The 18,044-nt window shown below is 25.3% G+C and overlaps 4 protein-coding genes across 5 annotated transcripts; 1 reads left to right on the forward strand and 3 right to left on the reverse strand.

Moving 5' to 3' along the window:
- Positions 1-368: 368 nt before the first annotated feature.
- On the reverse strand, positions 369-5,140 carry LOC122860448 (dosage compensation regulator). Of its 2 annotated transcripts, XM_044164263.1 has the most exons (4): positions 4,911-5,140; positions 4,293-4,821; positions 3,842-3,888; positions 369-3,767 (listed from the first exon to the last, which is right to left on the reverse strand). In XM_044164263.1, exons 1-4 carry the CDS (start codon positions 4,987-4,989, stop codon positions 613-615), a joined length of 3,810 nt encoding a protein of 1,269 aa, XP_044020198.1. In that variant the 5' UTR covers positions 4,990-5,140; the 3' UTR covers positions 369-612. The 2 variants fall into 2 exon arrangements, with proteins under 2 accessions (XP_044020198.1, XP_044020199.1); XM_044164264.1 differs by lacking the exons at positions 4,293-4,821; positions 4,911-5,140 and adding an exon at positions 3,992-4,250 and having other exon boundaries at positions 573-3,767.
- A 676-nt stretch (positions 5,141-5,816) lies between these two features.
- On the reverse strand, positions 5,817-10,777 carry LOC122860449 (DNA-binding protein D-ETS-6-like). The gene is made up of 4 exons (XM_044164265.1): positions 10,322-10,777; positions 9,940-10,185; positions 6,249-6,513; positions 5,817-6,163 (listed from the first exon to the last, which is right to left on the reverse strand). Exons 1-4 carry the CDS (start codon positions 10,500-10,502, stop codon positions 5,875-5,877), a joined length of 981 nt encoding a protein of 326 aa, XP_044020200.1. The 5' UTR covers positions 10,503-10,777; the 3' UTR covers positions 5,817-5,874.
- A 717-nt stretch (positions 10,778-11,494) lies between these two features.
- On the reverse strand, positions 11,495-14,220 carry LOC122860451 (metacaspase-2-like). The gene is made up of 3 exons (XM_044164268.1): positions 14,113-14,220; positions 13,497-13,634; positions 11,495-13,365 (listed from the first exon to the last, which is right to left on the reverse strand). The coding sequence occupies exons 2-3, from the start codon at positions 13,602-13,604 to the stop codon at positions 11,644-11,646; spliced, it is 1,830 nt and encodes a 609-aa protein (XP_044020203.1). The 5' UTR covers positions 13,605-13,634; positions 14,113-14,220; the 3' UTR covers positions 11,495-11,643.
- Positions 14,221-14,542: 322 nt separating this feature from the next.
- LOC122860450 (another transcription unit protein) lies at positions 14,543-17,852 on the forward strand. Its single transcript, XM_044164267.1, has 3 exons — positions 14,543-14,686; positions 14,825-16,753; positions 16,829-17,852. Exons 1-3 carry the CDS (start codon positions 14,641-14,643, stop codon positions 16,984-16,986), a joined length of 2,133 nt encoding a protein of 710 aa, XP_044020202.1. The 5' UTR covers positions 14,543-14,640; the 3' UTR covers positions 16,987-17,852.
- Positions 17,853-18,044: the final 192 nt, after the last annotated feature.

The following is an 18,044-nucleotide window of genomic DNA, read 5'->3' on the forward strand; positions in this document are numbered from 1 at the left end:
TTTAAAAAAAAAATTATTTTACTTACTCAGATTCATTTTTTTATTCGAAATTTATTGAGTAGTGCGGTTTATTTAGAACTTTAAATAAAACTGAAAATATTCAAAGACGAAAAGCTATATTTATTGGATTTTTAGACAATAATCTAATTTCGTTGTCTCAAGTACGTGTCAAAGACTACTTGTTCAATATATTTTTTTATTTAAAATAATTTAAAAAACATGATTAAGCACGAAGTATACATGAAAAAAAATTGTATATATTTTTTTTGCACGTGCTGCAAACATAAATATTTAAATTCTCATTTTGTAATAAATTTAAAAATAATATTTAATATTTTTATTATTACGAAATAAAACATTTAACAATGTTTAATTTTTTTCATTTTTTTTTTATTGTCAATTATCATACGAAAAAAAAAAAATAAAACAGAAATTGTATTTTAAATATAAAATAAAATAAAGAAAATTAAAATATAAAATTTAGAAAAAAACGTATAATTAGTTTAATATATATAAATTAATAAAAAACTAATTATTATTGAAGAAATATTTTTTTTTTAATAATTGTAGACAACATTAAATTGACGAATAGGAGAACATGCGTTATATAAATTAATATCTATTTTGAAATCCTTGATTGGATGGTCCACCAAAGCCTCCACCATGATTTCCATAACTGCCTCTAAAATTACCACCACCTCCTCCTCTTCCAAATGAACCTCTAAATCCACCATTACCACCACGTGGTGGACCTCTAAAACCTCCTTGCCCTCTGTGTTCATTATTATATCCAGAATATCCTCTTGTATCTCTGTAATCATTATCACTTCGCATTAATTTAGCTGGTACATCATTTGAAAAACTAGTAGAATGACCTCTTGGTGGTCTTCTTGATTGAAATCCACCAGATGTTATTGGTTCCATTTCATATCTTCCAGCATTCATTCCACACAATGATTTAATAACAGACAATACTTTTTCTTCAATTGGACTAACATCAAGAATTGTTTCTGGATTATTTGATGCACGTATTACAAAACTTTCCAATGCTGGTCTTAATGCAACAATTGATGCAGCATGTTGTGGATCAATATCTAAATTAATCCAATTATCAAGACGTACAACATTATCAATATATTCAACTTTTCTTGAACCAAATAACAATAAATGAATTGGTGATACCATTGTCATTTGTTTACATGATACAGCTCTTGTTCTTATTTTTTCACCAAATACAAAAAATGGAAATGGAAAATTTTGATCAAAATTACTACAATTAACTGATGTTTTATGTATTAATGCTGCTTTTGATTCAGTTGTTAGAACTTTTCTTTTTTCTTTATGATAACATACATTTGGATAAAGTCCCATACATAATAATGCTGTTATTGTGTCTAATCTAACATCAGCACCAGCTTGATAATTTAATGGTGTTGGACATAATGTTGTTTCTGGAAATCCAGTTTGTTGTAATAAACCTTGTAATTGATTTTTAGCTTCCCATGTTACTCTCAATGTTGGCATACTTAAACCTTTTGATTCACAAAACATTTGTTCAGCATATTCACCACCACCTCTTGCTTCTTCCCATGTTTGAAATGCATGTAACATTGCAACATGATCACTGTAACGTGCACCAGCAAACCATTTTTGTTGCATTGATAAACGTCTCATATCAGGACCTAAATTATATACCTCAGGAAATGTTGTACTATTTGCAGCCATTGTTGATAATGCATCACCAACTCTAAATATACAACCGAGTATCATCATTTTACCTAATCTTGGTTCAATTGGTAATCTTGCAAGGATTTTACCCAAAGGTGTTAGCTCGTCATTCTTATCAAGGCATTTCATTTCACGTAACATAACTTCAGCTTCAATAACAGCATCAATTGGTGGTGGTTCAATGGCTTTTGATAAAAATTGTCCAATATTACCAAGTCTAAGTAATTTAATTGATAATGCAAGTTCATGTAATGGTGTACGAAATATTTCTGGTGTAATATGTTGATCCATTCTTGCATGACGTGCACGTGAACATAAATGAAAACAAAAACCAGGTCTAACACGTCCAGCTCTTCCCATTCTTTGTTCTAAATTTGTTTTAGATGCCCATACTGTTGCATAATTTGTCATATTATTATGTGATGTAAATAGCTTCATTTTAGCTTTACATGAATCAATAACATATACAACATCATCAATTGTTATTGATGTTTCAGCAATATTTGTTGATAATATAACTTTTGTTATATTTGTTGGTACTGAATCAAATACTTTTCTTTGATCTTCTCTTGGTAATTGTGAATGTAATGGTATTATTGTATAATTTTGACCACCAAATATTGGATGTTGTTGTAAATGTTTCATAAGTGCAAATATTATATTCCAACCAGGTAAAAATACTAATACAGCACCAGGTATACCTTGATGTTTAATATATTGTAATAATGATTCAATAAGTTCAAAACTTATTTCTTTTTCTGATAATTGTGACATTGAATTTTTAGTATGTTCATCATAATCATTACCAATTATTTTATTTAAATTTTCATCTGGTTCACCAGCATCAGCATAACTTGCTTCTTCAGCATCACGTGTTTTACGTTTTTTAGAATCCATTGGTGGTACAAATTTTGTTAAATAAATACAATCTTCAAGAAAATATTCTTGTACTGGATATGCTCTACCTGGTACTTCAATTATTGGACAATCATTAAAATATTGACTGAATAATGTTGTATCAATTGTTGCTGACATTAAAATAACACGTAAATCTGGATAATGATGTATCATATCACGTAGCAATACCATTATAAAATCTGAATTAACATCTCGTTCATGTATTTCATCAACAATAACATGTGATACACCACGTAAACCACCCTCAAGTTTACGTAGTAAAACACCAACAGTACAAAACATAACACTACCATATGGACGTGGTAGACATGATTCAAAACGTACTGAATAACCAATTGATTGACCAAGATTTTCACATCTTTCATTGGCAACACGATCAGCAACTGATACTGCTGATATACGACGTGGTTGTGTTACAACAATACTACAATAACCACCTTGTTCAGATGCAATATAATCATCAAGTATAAATTGACAAACTTGTGTTGTTTTACCACATCCAGTATTACCCCTTATTATTATTACTGGATTATCATTTATTGCTGCCATTATTTCATTTTTCTTTAAAAATACTGGCAATGATGAACGTTGTTTATTACTTTCTTGAAGTGCCTGATTTTGTTTTAATCTTTCACGATTTTCTTCCATCATATCTTTTGATAATTTATCCAAAGACATTGTTGCCAATGGTCCCTCATCAATATTACAGCCAGTCCATGGATTCCAATTTTCTTGTGGTGGTGACCATGATACAACACCAGCTGGTTGTGGTACTGATGATATAAAATCATCAAGTACATGTTCAGTTACCAATGATATACCAGGTGCTGATGATGTACCACAATCACCATCATTATTTTGATCCACTTTCATTGGTGCTGGTACTGCATGAACATTTATTGGCTGTATTTCAAGTGCTGATAATGTTTCATTAATATCATTTACCAATTGTGGTGATAATTTTACTGGATATGGCTTTATTTGTTCAGCATCACGATTTTTTTTAAGTGTACCAGTAAATGCTTCAATAACACCAAGATGATAAAGTTGACGTACTATTGAAAGTGCACAACTTTTTGATGCTGTTTGTTTATTTGAACCAGTCTCATGACCAGTTATATCTGTCAATTAATAAATCATCATTTTAATAAGCATTTTTTTTTCATTTTATAAATTATTTATTGATAATACTTACTTCTATTAAGTTGCTTCACATAAATTGTCATCTCTGCCATAAAACTCCTGAATTAAATGGAGAAAAAAAATAATAATATTAACAAAAATTTGCTCATTGATTTAGTGTTAAATATTAAATTACATATTGTAATTTAATTTATAGACTCACCAAGTGATAGAAGTTGAATCAAGGCCACATTGTAGTACACAATTCATTTGTTTTTTTGTTTTTTTTTTTCAATTAATTTAGTGATTAATTAATCCCAAATTTTTCATTGATTAATTAATTTCAATGGAAATTTTGGTCACATAAATTGCCTCTTTTTTTTTCATTAATTTTATTGATTATAAATACTTTTTTTTGTGTACTACAAAGTGTCCTTCTGAGGATATTCATTATTTTAATACAAAAAGAGGTGTTTAGAGAGAAAAAAAAAAAAGACAAACATTGATTAAATTGAATATTGTACCTTGTATGATCTGGACCAACTGGTGTATATTTATAATCAGTATTAACTTTAATTGTTTGTAAATATTGATGTAATTTTGATTTAGCATTTTCAATTGTCCAATTACCATGAATACCAGCATTAACATCAACATCTTCAGCATCTTCAACACGTTTTTGTTCAGCAATACGATCAATATATGTATAATCTTTTTGTCCTTGTTGATTATATGGTCTGTATGCTTGACCAATGTCATTTGGTCCCATTCCATCTTGAAATACAGATCTAAATGGTGTTGCATTGACATTTAGCTCTAATGTTGATGATGATGTTGATGCTGGTGTTGGTGTTGTTTCTTGTGTTACAGTTGATGTATTAGTATCTGCTGGTACATCATTTGCATTAACTTTTCCAACTCGTATTAAATAATTTATAAAATCACGAGATGCATTTCCTTGAGCATCTTTTTTGTTTGTTGAATTACCAGCACCAACATAATCAAATCCAACAACTCTAAGTTCACATAAAAAACGTTGACGATGCTTTGGTCCTAGAATAATAATTATTATTATTTTAATTAATGTACATATTTATATTTAATTTTGGTTAATTAATCTTGTTAATAATTAATATATTTACCGGTTGGTCTGACGTCAAATGTTGGCTCTTTTCCATTTTTTGCACACCATTGATGCAAAAAAGATTTTACGTCACCCATTTTTTTGTTTATATAATAAACAAATTACCTTGTTGAGTTGACAACTTTTTAATTCACGTTTAACAATTGTTTATTTGTTTTTTTTTTTTGTTTTCTTTGTAAAAATATATAACAAAGGTAATCAGATATTTTTTTATTGACTGTTTGTGTCAGATGACACTATGACAGGGTTACCTCATTCATCGTCTCTACAATAGTGGCGCTAATTTCAAGTAAAAAAATGGCTGTTATATATTTAAAAATTTTATTAAAAAATAGAAAAACTCTATCAAAATTTATTTATTTAACTTTTAAATAATTTATTTTACTGTTAAATTTTTTTTTACGTTCAATTTTTGTAGAGTAATAAAAATCGAAATAAAAAAATAATAAATTAGCAGTTTTTAGCTTCGGGTTAATTAATTTTTTTCTCCATAAAAAAAAAATATTTTCTAAATTTTTAATACACTAATATTTTTCTTATTGTTTCTAGAATATCCTGTAAAATTTCCAAGTAATTTCTTCGTTTCGTTTGTTTGTAGAAAAATAAAATATCGAAAAAAAAAAAAAATTGAAAAATAATAAAAACCCAATTACCCAACTTTTATAGCTTCTTGTTAATTAATTTTTTTCTCTATAAAAAAAATATATTTTTCAAATTTTTAATACACTCATATTTTCAGTATTATTTCTAGAATTAACTGTAAAATTTTCAAATAATTTCTTCGTTCCGTTTAGTTGTAGGAAAAAAAACAGTTTAAAAAAAAATAAACAAAACTTACAAATAAATGAATTTTAAATTTTCTTTTATTATCAATTTAATTGAAAATTCATTAGGTACATTTTGATTGATATTGATTAATTGAGCATGATTAACAACAATATATAATATAGTGGAAAAAATATTTATGGTGGTGGTGAATATTGTGGATAAGGCCAACAATAATGAGTTGATGTTGAAGGACTTGTTGATGATTGACTTGTCGTTTCTGGTCTCAAAATAGCTACAACATTTGTGCTGGTTGATGCAGGTGAATATAAGTGACGAGCTGGTGATGAAATACTTGATGATGTTGATGATTCAAAGCTGACACCAGCTTGTGCTTGACAAGCCATCATCAAACCATGAAAATCAAATTTATATGCATATCTTTTACCATGCACTTTTGTCATAATATTTTTATCATAATAATACCTAGAGAAACAACAAATTTAATTTCAAAAAAAGCAAAAATAAATAATTAAAATGTGATAATTTATTAGAGCAATCAATTGCTTACCTAAGTGCTCTTGAAAGTTTATCATAATTCATATTTGGTTTGCTTTTTCTTTCACCCCATCTACGTGCAACTTCTTCTGGATCAGTTAATTTAAATTCACCATTATTACCATCCCATGCAATGCAAGATGAGTTTGATGATTCTGATAACAACTCAAGAAGAAATTGCCATAGTTGAACTTGCCCGCCACCGACCGCCCCCGAGTTACCAACGTTACCAGTTGAACCAATCAACGCACAAGTTCTCTGAAAGAGGTTGTACCTTTCTATAAAAAAAAATAAAAAATACAATTTTTTATAAAATAATTTATCTACCTATTTTTTTTTTTTATCACATAGATTAATTTTAGAATATCAAAATATAATTAAAAAAAAAAAAAACAAATTTTATCTACTTAAAAAAATTTAAAAATATATATTTTTTTTTCAGATAACAATGTTTAATTAACAAAGAAAAAAAAAAACATTTTAGTTTATTAAAAACCACAGAATATTATGTGTCGTAAATAATATTATTTTTTTTTTTTTTTTATAAATAAAATTAATTTTATTTAATTTTATCCTGAAGATTTAGTATTTAAAAAAAAAAATTTCAAATCGAAAAAATTAGTATTGTTATATCGAGAACAAGGTGAATACTAAAATACTAATTTTTAATTTTTTTTAATAGATAAATATGTGTAGTTTTTTTTAATAACAAAAAAAAAATTATTTAGAAAATTTGTCTATTGTTTTTAACGTAATTTTTAGGTGATATAAATTTACAATGTCATCAACATCAACATCATCAACAACATTATCAAATACTCCAAATATAACTGGTCTAGAAACAGAAGAAAGTGGCAGCATAATATTCCCTGTGTCACTTTTAGCTGGTGGATTATTAATAATAGCAGTACTTTGTTTATTTATGTTAATATTAAAAACTAAATATAAAGATGATGAAAATCATGAAAACAGTGGATCTGGTTATTCAAATGATTCTCAATCAATTGCATCAGCTTCAGCTTCTTCAATTTCATCAGGAACAAGTGATGAATCTGAATTCAACAAAAGCTGTTCGTCTAAAATTTATGATGATGATGAAAAATCATACACAAAAGTTGAATAATCAATAATAAAAATAATTAAAAATTCATTTAAAATTATCAAATATAATTTAATTTATTTTTACTATTTTTTTTTCGTTAATTTTATTAATATCATTATATATTTTTTTGACTTTTAAATTATAAAATATATATTTTACAAGATGACCATTGACCACCCACTTGTTCACCGCAAAAATATATATTTAAATTTCTCAGAAATAAAAATGAGAAATTTTTTTTTTCACGACATTATCGTGATAAGATTTAAAATTGAATAACAAAGTCACCGCCAATATATTTATATATTTGTTTTTTTTATTTAACAATGATTTAACATAAAAAGATCACACACAAATTTATTTTAAATATACCGACATAGTGTTGTTAGGAATTTCCGTTTTATCACACGTCTTGTGTGGCGCCAAAAATAACGACAGGATAATAAATTATTGTCCTATATAAAATACTAAAAGCATGATCAAACAAATTCACTTTTGTCGCGACAATTTTTTAAACACTTATTTAAAAAATAAATAATAAAGAGTTTTTTTTTAATTTTAAATATTATATTTTAATTTACCGTTGTAAATAATTGCAGCTGGATCAAATCGAGGATCTCGATGATGAAGATGCAATGAATGTGGCTGAATTCTCCACATAACGTATCAAAATAATAATTTTTTTTTATTTAAATATACAAAAGACTAACCCATTGTCTAAATTGATTCTAATTTAAAAAATAAAATATATATTTTATTAAATTCACTTGTTAATTAAAAAAAATAAATTTTTTAAAATGAAATTTTAATAAAAACAATTTGTTTAATAAAATATTTATAATGAAAAAAAATACGTTCTGTTTGTTGGCAAGTGTTGTGAGAATCTGAGCAATCTTTGGCTTCAATGATTTCAGTTCTTATCTCACTTTCCACTACCACTGCACCACCATATCAACGGGGTTTCTCCACCCTCTTATAAAAAAAAAAAAGCTACATAAATCCCAAGTAACTATATGTCACTTAAATAATATTCCATCAAAAATAAATAAATAAACAAATATTAAAATAGAAAAAAAATATTCGAAATTTTTTTTATCATAAATTTAATTTACAACAAATTATATTGTTAATAATAATGTAATTTTTGAATGCAAATTTTAACTATATAATTTACCAGTTTATTATTTAGTTGAAAAAATTAATTTCATTTTTTATTTTTTATTGAGCTAATTGAATTTATTTTGAATTGTTTCGTTTTTTTTTTTAGAATAATTTATTTACTGTTTGAAAAATAATTATTTAAATTTTGTTTAGTGATAGATTTATAAAATTAATTAATAAATTTTGTTTAAAAAAATTTAAACAGCTTGAATATATATGGATATTTGTTGGGCGTGAATTGTAAATGGGGGATGAATGTTTCAAGCTCATCAAGAAAACAATATAGCCGCGCCCCGTGGTGAGCTTACCACCCCAAAATCCCGTTTGAATTTTATAAGTTGAGATGAAACATGACAAAGAAGATGGTTTAAATAGTTTATATACATAGATATATATAAACTTTATCCAACGATAGTACTTGTTCAAGTCTTGGTACTTGATTTCTCTTTTTTTTTTTTCTCAACATTTTGTCTTTCTTTGGCTGAATAATATCAAGGTGCAAGCACAGTGAAGTTTTTCTTCACTTAAATGGTTTATTCATGAAGACATCACTCCAAAATAATAACGCTGATTTATTTTATAAATTATCAACAGCTTAAAATATTCGAAAATAATAATTTTTAATTGATAAAATTGCAGAGAAATATTTTTCGATATATTTGAAATAAATTATAAAAGGATTTATCTATTAGAATTTATTTTTTTTGTTATTTATTTATTTTTATTTATGAGATTTTAAAGATAATCTCATGTGGTACTTGAACGGTCAATTTATATATTTACTTTTGTATGTCATTTACCCTTAAAAGATTGCAAAAAAAAGAATGAAAAAAAAAATATATTGCTGGAGATTAAGGTGTCCAAGTGTGAGTAGACATATAGTTCAAGTTAAGTGTGTGAAAATTCATTGTTTTCTTTATTTTTTTCGTGTGGAAAATTTCACCCTTGGGAATTGTTAGCTTGCACTGCTGGTCATTCTCTGATCTTATCAAAATTCAATATATATAGAGTGTAGAAAACATTGAGTGTGTAAAGGATTTAATAAAATTCTCGTATCGAAATAATCATGACATTTAAATTTACGAGGGTAATTCTATTATTTCTGTTCTTAAACAGTATTACCTTTTTTTTTTTTTTGTTTAAATTATAATTGAAATTACAATTTAACTGGATTTTTTATTAAACAAATAGAAAATTTTTTTTTTAATGCAAATTTATATAGATTTTTTATAATTTACTTTTTCAATTAATTTTTGTTAATTAAAAATTATATTATTTAAATTCACCAGAATAAAATCTATTCTTTTTATTCCAAAAAATATTTACCTAGTTTTTTTTATAAATTATTTACGTTATTTTTTAAATAAATTTTTTTTCAATATTAATAAATTAATTTAATTATTATTTAATAATTTTATATATTAATTTATTATTTATTTACCATTCATTGATTCTTCTTGAAGTAATTTCGGCAGATGAATACCAGTTGCTTGAAGATGTAAATATCCAAGATGTCTAGCTAATAATTTACCACCAGGTAAACCCTTCCATTTGTCATATGAAATATCTAAAAGTTCTTTTCCATTACTTGGCAATTCCTCTGGAGATGGAAGATGTTCAATAGAAAATGTACGACCACACCAAGTCAACCATGCTTGTACATGACTTTCATTCCATTCCGACGGATCTGTAAATTATTTTTAAAAAAATAGACAACATTTTTTTGTTGACAAACTAACAATTAAAAATATCAAAATATATTTTCTATTTGTTTATAAATTTATAAATAAACAATTATAAAATTAATTAAAAATTATTCTTACTCGTTGGCAAGATGACTTGTCTATCATCTGTTGTAGAATTATCATCATCATCATAATTTCTATCACAATTATCACAAATAGTATCATCAACTGTTTCATTACCTTCACAAATTTCCATATCTAAATTTAATAGTTTTATAACACCACACAGTTCATCACCACTATCACGATTACTATTCATTTCTGTTTTTAATTTTTAATAATCTCATTTACTCTTCAAGACATCCCTGTTGATAAAAAAAATTAATACTAAATTGTTTATTGATAAATAGCTGATGGATTTTTATTTGGCGAAACTGATGCACTTGTTGACTTGCTCCTTGGTTGTCTTGTAAACCAATGAATTTTATTTCCAAAACTTCTGTATGATGATGATTCATAAACAACCATGCCGCTTGTGATACTTACATATATATTTTTTTTTTTACTCGCATTCACCTTTCTTCGCTAACCGATGAAGAAATCACCACATGATGATTCAACTTTACCAAGTAAATACAATTTTTTTTTTCTTCCAATTCCGGGTTTAAAATTCGTCATGTAAAAAAATTATTAAATTAATTAAACTGAGTCATTCATAAAAATTATAAACAATAAATAAAATTATTAAATAATTATTTATTAATTAAAAAATATTCTTCAATGAAATTGTTTTGAAATTAATATTAAAAAAATAAAAAAGATTTTTCTTTTTTCATTGAAGAATCTTTAAATCTTTTAAATATTTTTTTGAGGATTGATATTGATAACCTTCCAATTTCGTAATGAATCGTTAAAGTAACTTTGTGAATGGAAAAATATAACGAAATTCCATTTAAAGTGGAGAGGGTAGCTGCGAATACTGGGAAATGAGAGAAGGACAGATGCATTGTCCAGTGTTGACTCATCATCATCATCTCCAGGTCTCATCCTCTTCGTCATTGCCCAATTTTTTTTTTTTATTTTTTCATTCTCAAGTATCCCAAGAGTGTAGACTATAATTATATATATATTTTGTTTATTTATTTAATATCAAAATTTGTAAAGTATGATTCACTGAATGAAAAATAAATTTACAATTAAGTAGAAAAAAAAACAATCGAAATTTAAAAACATTTATAAAATTCATTAATCATTACTTGGTGTAATTTTTTTAAAGGTAAATTATTAATAAAATAAATAAATAATTGTAAATTTTTTAAAAATGATTATTTATTTGATGAAAAATAATTTTAATCGAGGTAGAATGTTTGTTGACATTTGATCGAAAAAAAAAAAATAATAATAAATTGAATTAATTAGCAATAAGAAAGTAATATATTTATAAATAATAATTGTCAAATTTATTTTGGAAGTAAAGACCATACGTCTTTAGTTGAATTGAATTTTTCAATAAGAGCAACAAGTTTTAAATCTTTTTTTTCACTAATTGTTATTGATTTAAATCTATTCCAATATTGATTAGTTAATTTATCTGTATCATAATTTTCTTCAACAGTTTTAATAAGTACACATAAAAATAGAGCATTACTTTCAGATATATATGTGAAATAATATTCAATACATTTAATTAAAAATGTTAATGATAGCCATTTTTTAGCACATAAATAACCAACTAATGCTATTAAATTAAAACTTCCCATTGGAAAAAATTCTTCACATACTGTTAAAAATACATCAGTCATATCAAAACGACCTTTATGAATGTCAATAATTGTATGCATAAATCTAAATACAACTGATGATAAATTTGGTTCAGTTGTTGGTACTTTAGCATGAATAAAAAATAAACGTATAACATTTGTAAATGCTATTTTTGATACAACTGTATAATTTTTAGCATCATTTTCAACTTTTAACTTTGTAAATGATCCTGGCTCGTATATTAAATTTGTAAAATATTCATCAATTTTATCAACAACTTCATCATCAAGTTTTTCAAGTGAATCAATTATTTTTGATTTTCTTTTTCTACCACCAACTTGATTATCTTGATCATCATTCAACAAATTTGCTTCATTTGATTGATTTTCTTTTGTTGATTTTGTTTTTTTAGTTCTTTTTCCACGATGAGTTGGTTTTTTTAATTTTAATAAAACTTGTTCATCATTTTTTGGTAAAATTTCAATTATTTCTTGTGGTTTTTTTTGTACAGGTGTTATTGTTATTTCAGGTGGTATTTGAATTATTTGTCCTTGTGATTTTATAAATGCCTGATGATTATTTGATGAAAATATTTTATTTTTCGTATCAAAAATATAATTATTTTCTATTGTTTCTGTTGTTTTGTAATCATTTTTTAAATTATTATAATTCATTTTATATATTGATGTTTCATTTGATTGATCATTATTAATATTCATAATTTTTTCATCAATATCATGATGATTTTGTTCTTTTAAATTATCACAATTTGGCTTATTTTTTTTTGTTCTTTTACCTCGATGAGTTGGTTTTTTATTTTTCCCTGATTTATCTGTATTTTCAGCACAATTTCTAATCAATGATTCATCATTTTTATCATTTAATTTATTTATATTTAAATTGTTTAATTTATTTGTTGTATTTTCTATTAGCTCAATAGTAATTTCATTATTATTTAGCATTGAATTCATTATTATTTCATTGGAATTACGTTCATCATCATCAACTTTTGTTTTTTTAGATTTTTTAGTTCTTCTTCCTCGATGTGTTGGTTTTTTTGCTTTAACAATCTTTTCATCATTCATTTGAGATTGTAAATTATTTTCTTCAACATTTTTCTTATCCAAATCATCAATATTCATTCGTAAAATATTTGATGAACACGTTAATTCTCCAGTATCAATATCATTTATAATTTTAGCATTTGTTAAATCACTTTTATCATTAGAATTATTCGATTTCGAATTTTTAGATTTCTTTGTTCTTTTACCACGATGAGTTGGTTTTCTAGCTGGATTCAATTCATCAATTGTTCTTAATAAATTTGGCAATGGTTCAAAAACTCTATCATGATTAATAATTTCCATATTGAGTATTTCTTTGAGTTTTATTTTCAGTATCATAAAAAATTCTAAATACAACTGAAATATAAAAATTAAAAACAAATCATTATTAATTTTAACTGACCTATTTTATGTTCTAAAAAAAAATAAAATACATATAGTTGTTGTATAATCAGTAACATGATAATTAAATAATAAAACAATTATACCTTATTTTTATCATTGAGTGATTGTACATGGGCTTTATTGTTTATTGCATTTGTTGAAATAATTTTATTACCAAGCCTAGGCACCTCTGGTACTTTGAAGGCAGGCATGTCATTGATTTATCACATGAAGATTTTAATCTATAAATAAAAAATATATTAATAAACAAATGTAGCATTAAATTATAAAATTAAAAAATTTAATTTACAATTTAATTTAATTTTTTTTTCATTTTAAAATGTTTGGTTATAATTTAGATTATCTTGATTATTATCAAAAATAAATTTAATAATTTAATCAAATATAATCTTAAATTAAAAAATAAACAAATATACATTCAACTGATAAATTAACAAAATACATTGATTATTGATTGTTTGTTTTATTTGTGTAGATCAATAAATAAACTGACAAAAATAAAAAATTAATGAGATTAAAAAATATGAGACAAAAAAAAATCAAATAAATAAACTTTAAATAAAAAAATATGAAAATTATTAAACTTGCTTAGTTGTAAATTTAATTATGTTGTAATTGTTGTTAATTGTTGAGTATAAATAACAATTGAAATAATTGAAAATTATTAAAAAACCAAACAACAAGTTCCAAGTTTCCAACCTGTTTAATGTTCCACGTGTCGAGTTGGTTGTTGAGTCTAATATAATCTCAATGTAGCTGATAAAAATCTCCAAACAAGCTAATTGTTACATCAAGTTTTTAATAATCATTTGTTTTGGTTAATTATTGTAATATGTAACTTGTTTTTGCAATAAAAACAACTGATTACTCCAAGATATTGACAGCCCGCGAAAAAATTATCAAAAATTGCCACAACAAATGTGTGTTTTTTTTTTTTTCTTTTTTATTTTTTCTGCTCTTTTTTTTTTTTTGGCTTGATTGCGCACGCATAGGTTGATAGCTTCATCAGCAGCATCATCAGCATCATCATCTAGGTATCATCAGCAACACCAAATGGGATCTTGCTTTTCAAAAATATCGGTAATACAGTTTTATTTTTGTCAACGCTTTTCTCTGCTTTTCTCTCTTTGCAGAGAGTGCATTTGTGTGTGTCTATTTTGATATTAAAAATATAAATATTTTTGACAATTTATTTAATTATTTATATACACTGATTATCAATTAAAAATGCCACCAAGTAAAAAAGCTTTGAGCCAATCATCTGTAGATTCTGGTAATTATTATAAAAAATATAAATTTATAAATGAAAATATTGTATTTGTTATTTGTTTATTGTTATTTGCTAGAAAAATAAACTAATTTTAGGTTAAAAAAATAATAATATAATATTTTTGTTGATGTTTTAATGAAGGTTCAGAGTCTGAAAGTGGTTCTGTATCATCAGCATCATCAAGAAGTGCTTCACCAGAACCTAATGCACCAATTCCAACTTCAGATAATCATGTAAGTGATAAATCAGATGTTGAAGAAGGTCCACGTTCACCAAATTCACCAAGAACAAGTCGTAGTCGTTCAAGAAGTACAAATAAATCACCAACACATGTAAGTCCATCAACAAGACGTTCTAGTTCAGCTGGTTCACAAAGTCCAGTAAGATCACGTTCTGTATCACCAGCTGATAGTGCAAGATCAGATAGTCCAAAATCACAAACAAGTCAACATTCTAAAACATCAAATCATTCAAGATCAAGATCACGTAGTCGTAAATCACCTACAGCATCACCAAGAAGTCGTAAATCTGTATCTGAATCATCACGAAGTAATAAATCACAATCTGGATCACCAGCAAATAGTAGAGCAGGTTCAGCAAGTCCAGTATCATCAAATAAACGTTCTGGTAGTCGTGTATCACATACAAGTAGAAGATCAACAACACCTGGATCACAAAAAAGTAATAGATCAAGATCTCCAAGTGTTGACAGTCATAGATCACGTTCAGGTTCACCAAAAAGTACAAGATCAAAATCACCATCAAAATCAAGATCAGTTAGTCCAAAAGAACCAGGTAGTCCACATTCAAAAGCATCAGCAAGTCCAAAAAGTCCATTAAAAAGTGATAATGATGATGATGATGAAAGAAAAATTAAAAAATCAAATATTATTGATGACGATGATGATGATAGTGATATTGAGGTAACAAAAAGAAAAAGAATTGACAATACATCTGATTCTGATAATGATAAAAAAGATACAAAAAAAAAACAAAGACTTATTGATAGTGATTCAGAGCCTGATAATGAAAATACAACAAATCAAGCTGAACCAACAGCTGATGCATTGTTTGGTGATGCAAGTGATATTAGTAGTGATGATGAAAAAGAAAAAACAGCTAATGATGATGGTGATGATAAGAATAAGGATAATGATGATGATAATGATAAAAAAAAACAAAGACGTAGTAGAAGTAGATCAAGAAGTAGATCAAGAAGTAGATCAAGAAGTAAAAGTAAAGATAATTCAGATAGTGGTGGTGAAGGACCAAGTCGTCCAATGATTGAAGATGATGATGAAAAAGATAATGAACCAGAACCACCACCAGAAACAAGAATTGATGTTGAAATGCCAAAAATAACAACAGATCTTGGTAAAGAAATACATTTTGTTAAATTACCAAATTTTTTATCTGTTGAAACACGTCCATTTGATACTGAAACATATGAAGATGAAATTGATGAAGAAGAAACACTTGATGAAGAAGGAAGAGCTAGATTAAAACTTAAAGTTGAAAATACAATAAGATGGAGAGATGCATTTAATGATGAATCAAAACCTGTTAAAGAAAGTAATGCAAGATTTGTTAAATGGTCTGATGGTTCAATGTCATTACATCTTGGTTCTGAAATATTTGATGTTTATAAACAACCATTACAGGGTGATCATAATCATCTTTATATTAGACAAGGTACTGGTTTACAAGGACAAGCTGTATTTAGAACAAAATTAACATTTAGACCACATTCAACTGAATCATTTACACATAGAAAAATGACAATGTCATTGGCTGATAGATCACAAAAAACAACTGGTATTAAAGTGCTGTCACAAGTTGGTATGAATCCAGATCAAAATAGATATGAAATGATTAAAAAAGAAGAAGAAAAATTAAGAATGGCTGTTAGGGCACAAAGTAAAGTTAAAAAACCAAGTACAACTAGATCACTTGCTAGAACTGCTGGTGGTTATGGTGGTGATGCTTATCATGATGATGCGTCTGATGATGATGGTGCAATATCACTTGCTAATATTAAAAATAAACATAAAAAAGCAACACCTGCTAAAGGTATTTATTATCTACAAATATTTTTTGTTAATTTGTTTTATTAATTATTGGTTTTGTTTTTATTATTAATTTTAGTATCAAATATTTATTCATCTGATGAGGATGCCTCTGATTTTGAAACAACAAGACCTAAAAAAACATTTAAAGGAACAGCTCTTAAAGACTCAGATGATGAATCAAAAGCATCATCTGGTGAAGCTTCTGGAAGTGCAGCTGGTGGTGATAGTGATTAAATATATATTTTTTTTTTATCTACTTTACTCATTATAATTTTCAATTAATTATAAATTTTTTCTTTTCTTTGTTACATTGAGAGAAAATAAAAATAATTTTTATCAAATTGCTTTCGTGATTTATTGAATTAAATAAATAAATTATCAAATATATTTTTATTTACTTTTTGATAATTTATTTAAATTTAATTTTCATTAGTTCCAGCACACTTGTCGATTTTAAAATTTCAACCGACAAATCACTTTTTAAATGATACTTAAGATGAAAATTAATATGATATTAATATTCTTACAAAATTTGAAAGTTGAAAAAATAATCTTTACATAACATTTAAAATAAAATTATTAATTTCAAAAATATTCTCAATATATTCCCACTAATTTAAAATAGATAAATAAAAAATTACAAGATCAAAGATAAATAAATAAAAAACATTTGTAATATAAATATTTTTATAAACAATTTAAAAATAATAATTTGCAGAAATTAATTTTATTTATCATCAATATGACAAAGTACTATATAATTTTTGTATTTAAAATTATTTATTAAGTATTACAATATAATTAGTATCTAAATAAACTATTTGTTTTTTTTTTTTTCTTAAATATCACCCATTTATTATTAAAATCAACGGGATTTTTCATAATAATTATTAATAAACTATGCATTAAAAATAATTTCATTGTGATTTGTCTTTCCTTGTCAATTTCTTGACATTCAAAAGGTCATTGTCTCAATCAGGCAATGATTACATGGGTATACATTTAAACCAACAATGATAAAATTAATTATTTTTATAATTTACTGCCGCAAGTTAATTAATTCAACTCAATTGTTTATCATTTTTTTTTTTTTTTTTTTTTTTCAAACAAAACAATGAGCACAGTGATTTTCCAAGTTGCTTGTTTGCTTACCAAATACAACAAAATGAAAATTATAATTCCAATTATTATTGTTATAAAAAAATGTCAATAAATTTTCAAAACAAAAATTATATTTATATGAATCTACTATACAAGAAATAATCTTAAATAAATTAATAAGACATTTGAAA

The sequence above is a fragment of the Aphidius gifuensis genome, linkage group LG1 (genome assembly GCF_014905175.1).
Source record: "Aphidius gifuensis isolate YNYX2018 linkage group LG1, ASM1490517v1, whole genome shotgun sequence".
NCBI lineage: Eukaryota > Metazoa > Arthropoda > Insecta > Hymenoptera > Braconidae > Aphidius > Aphidius gifuensis.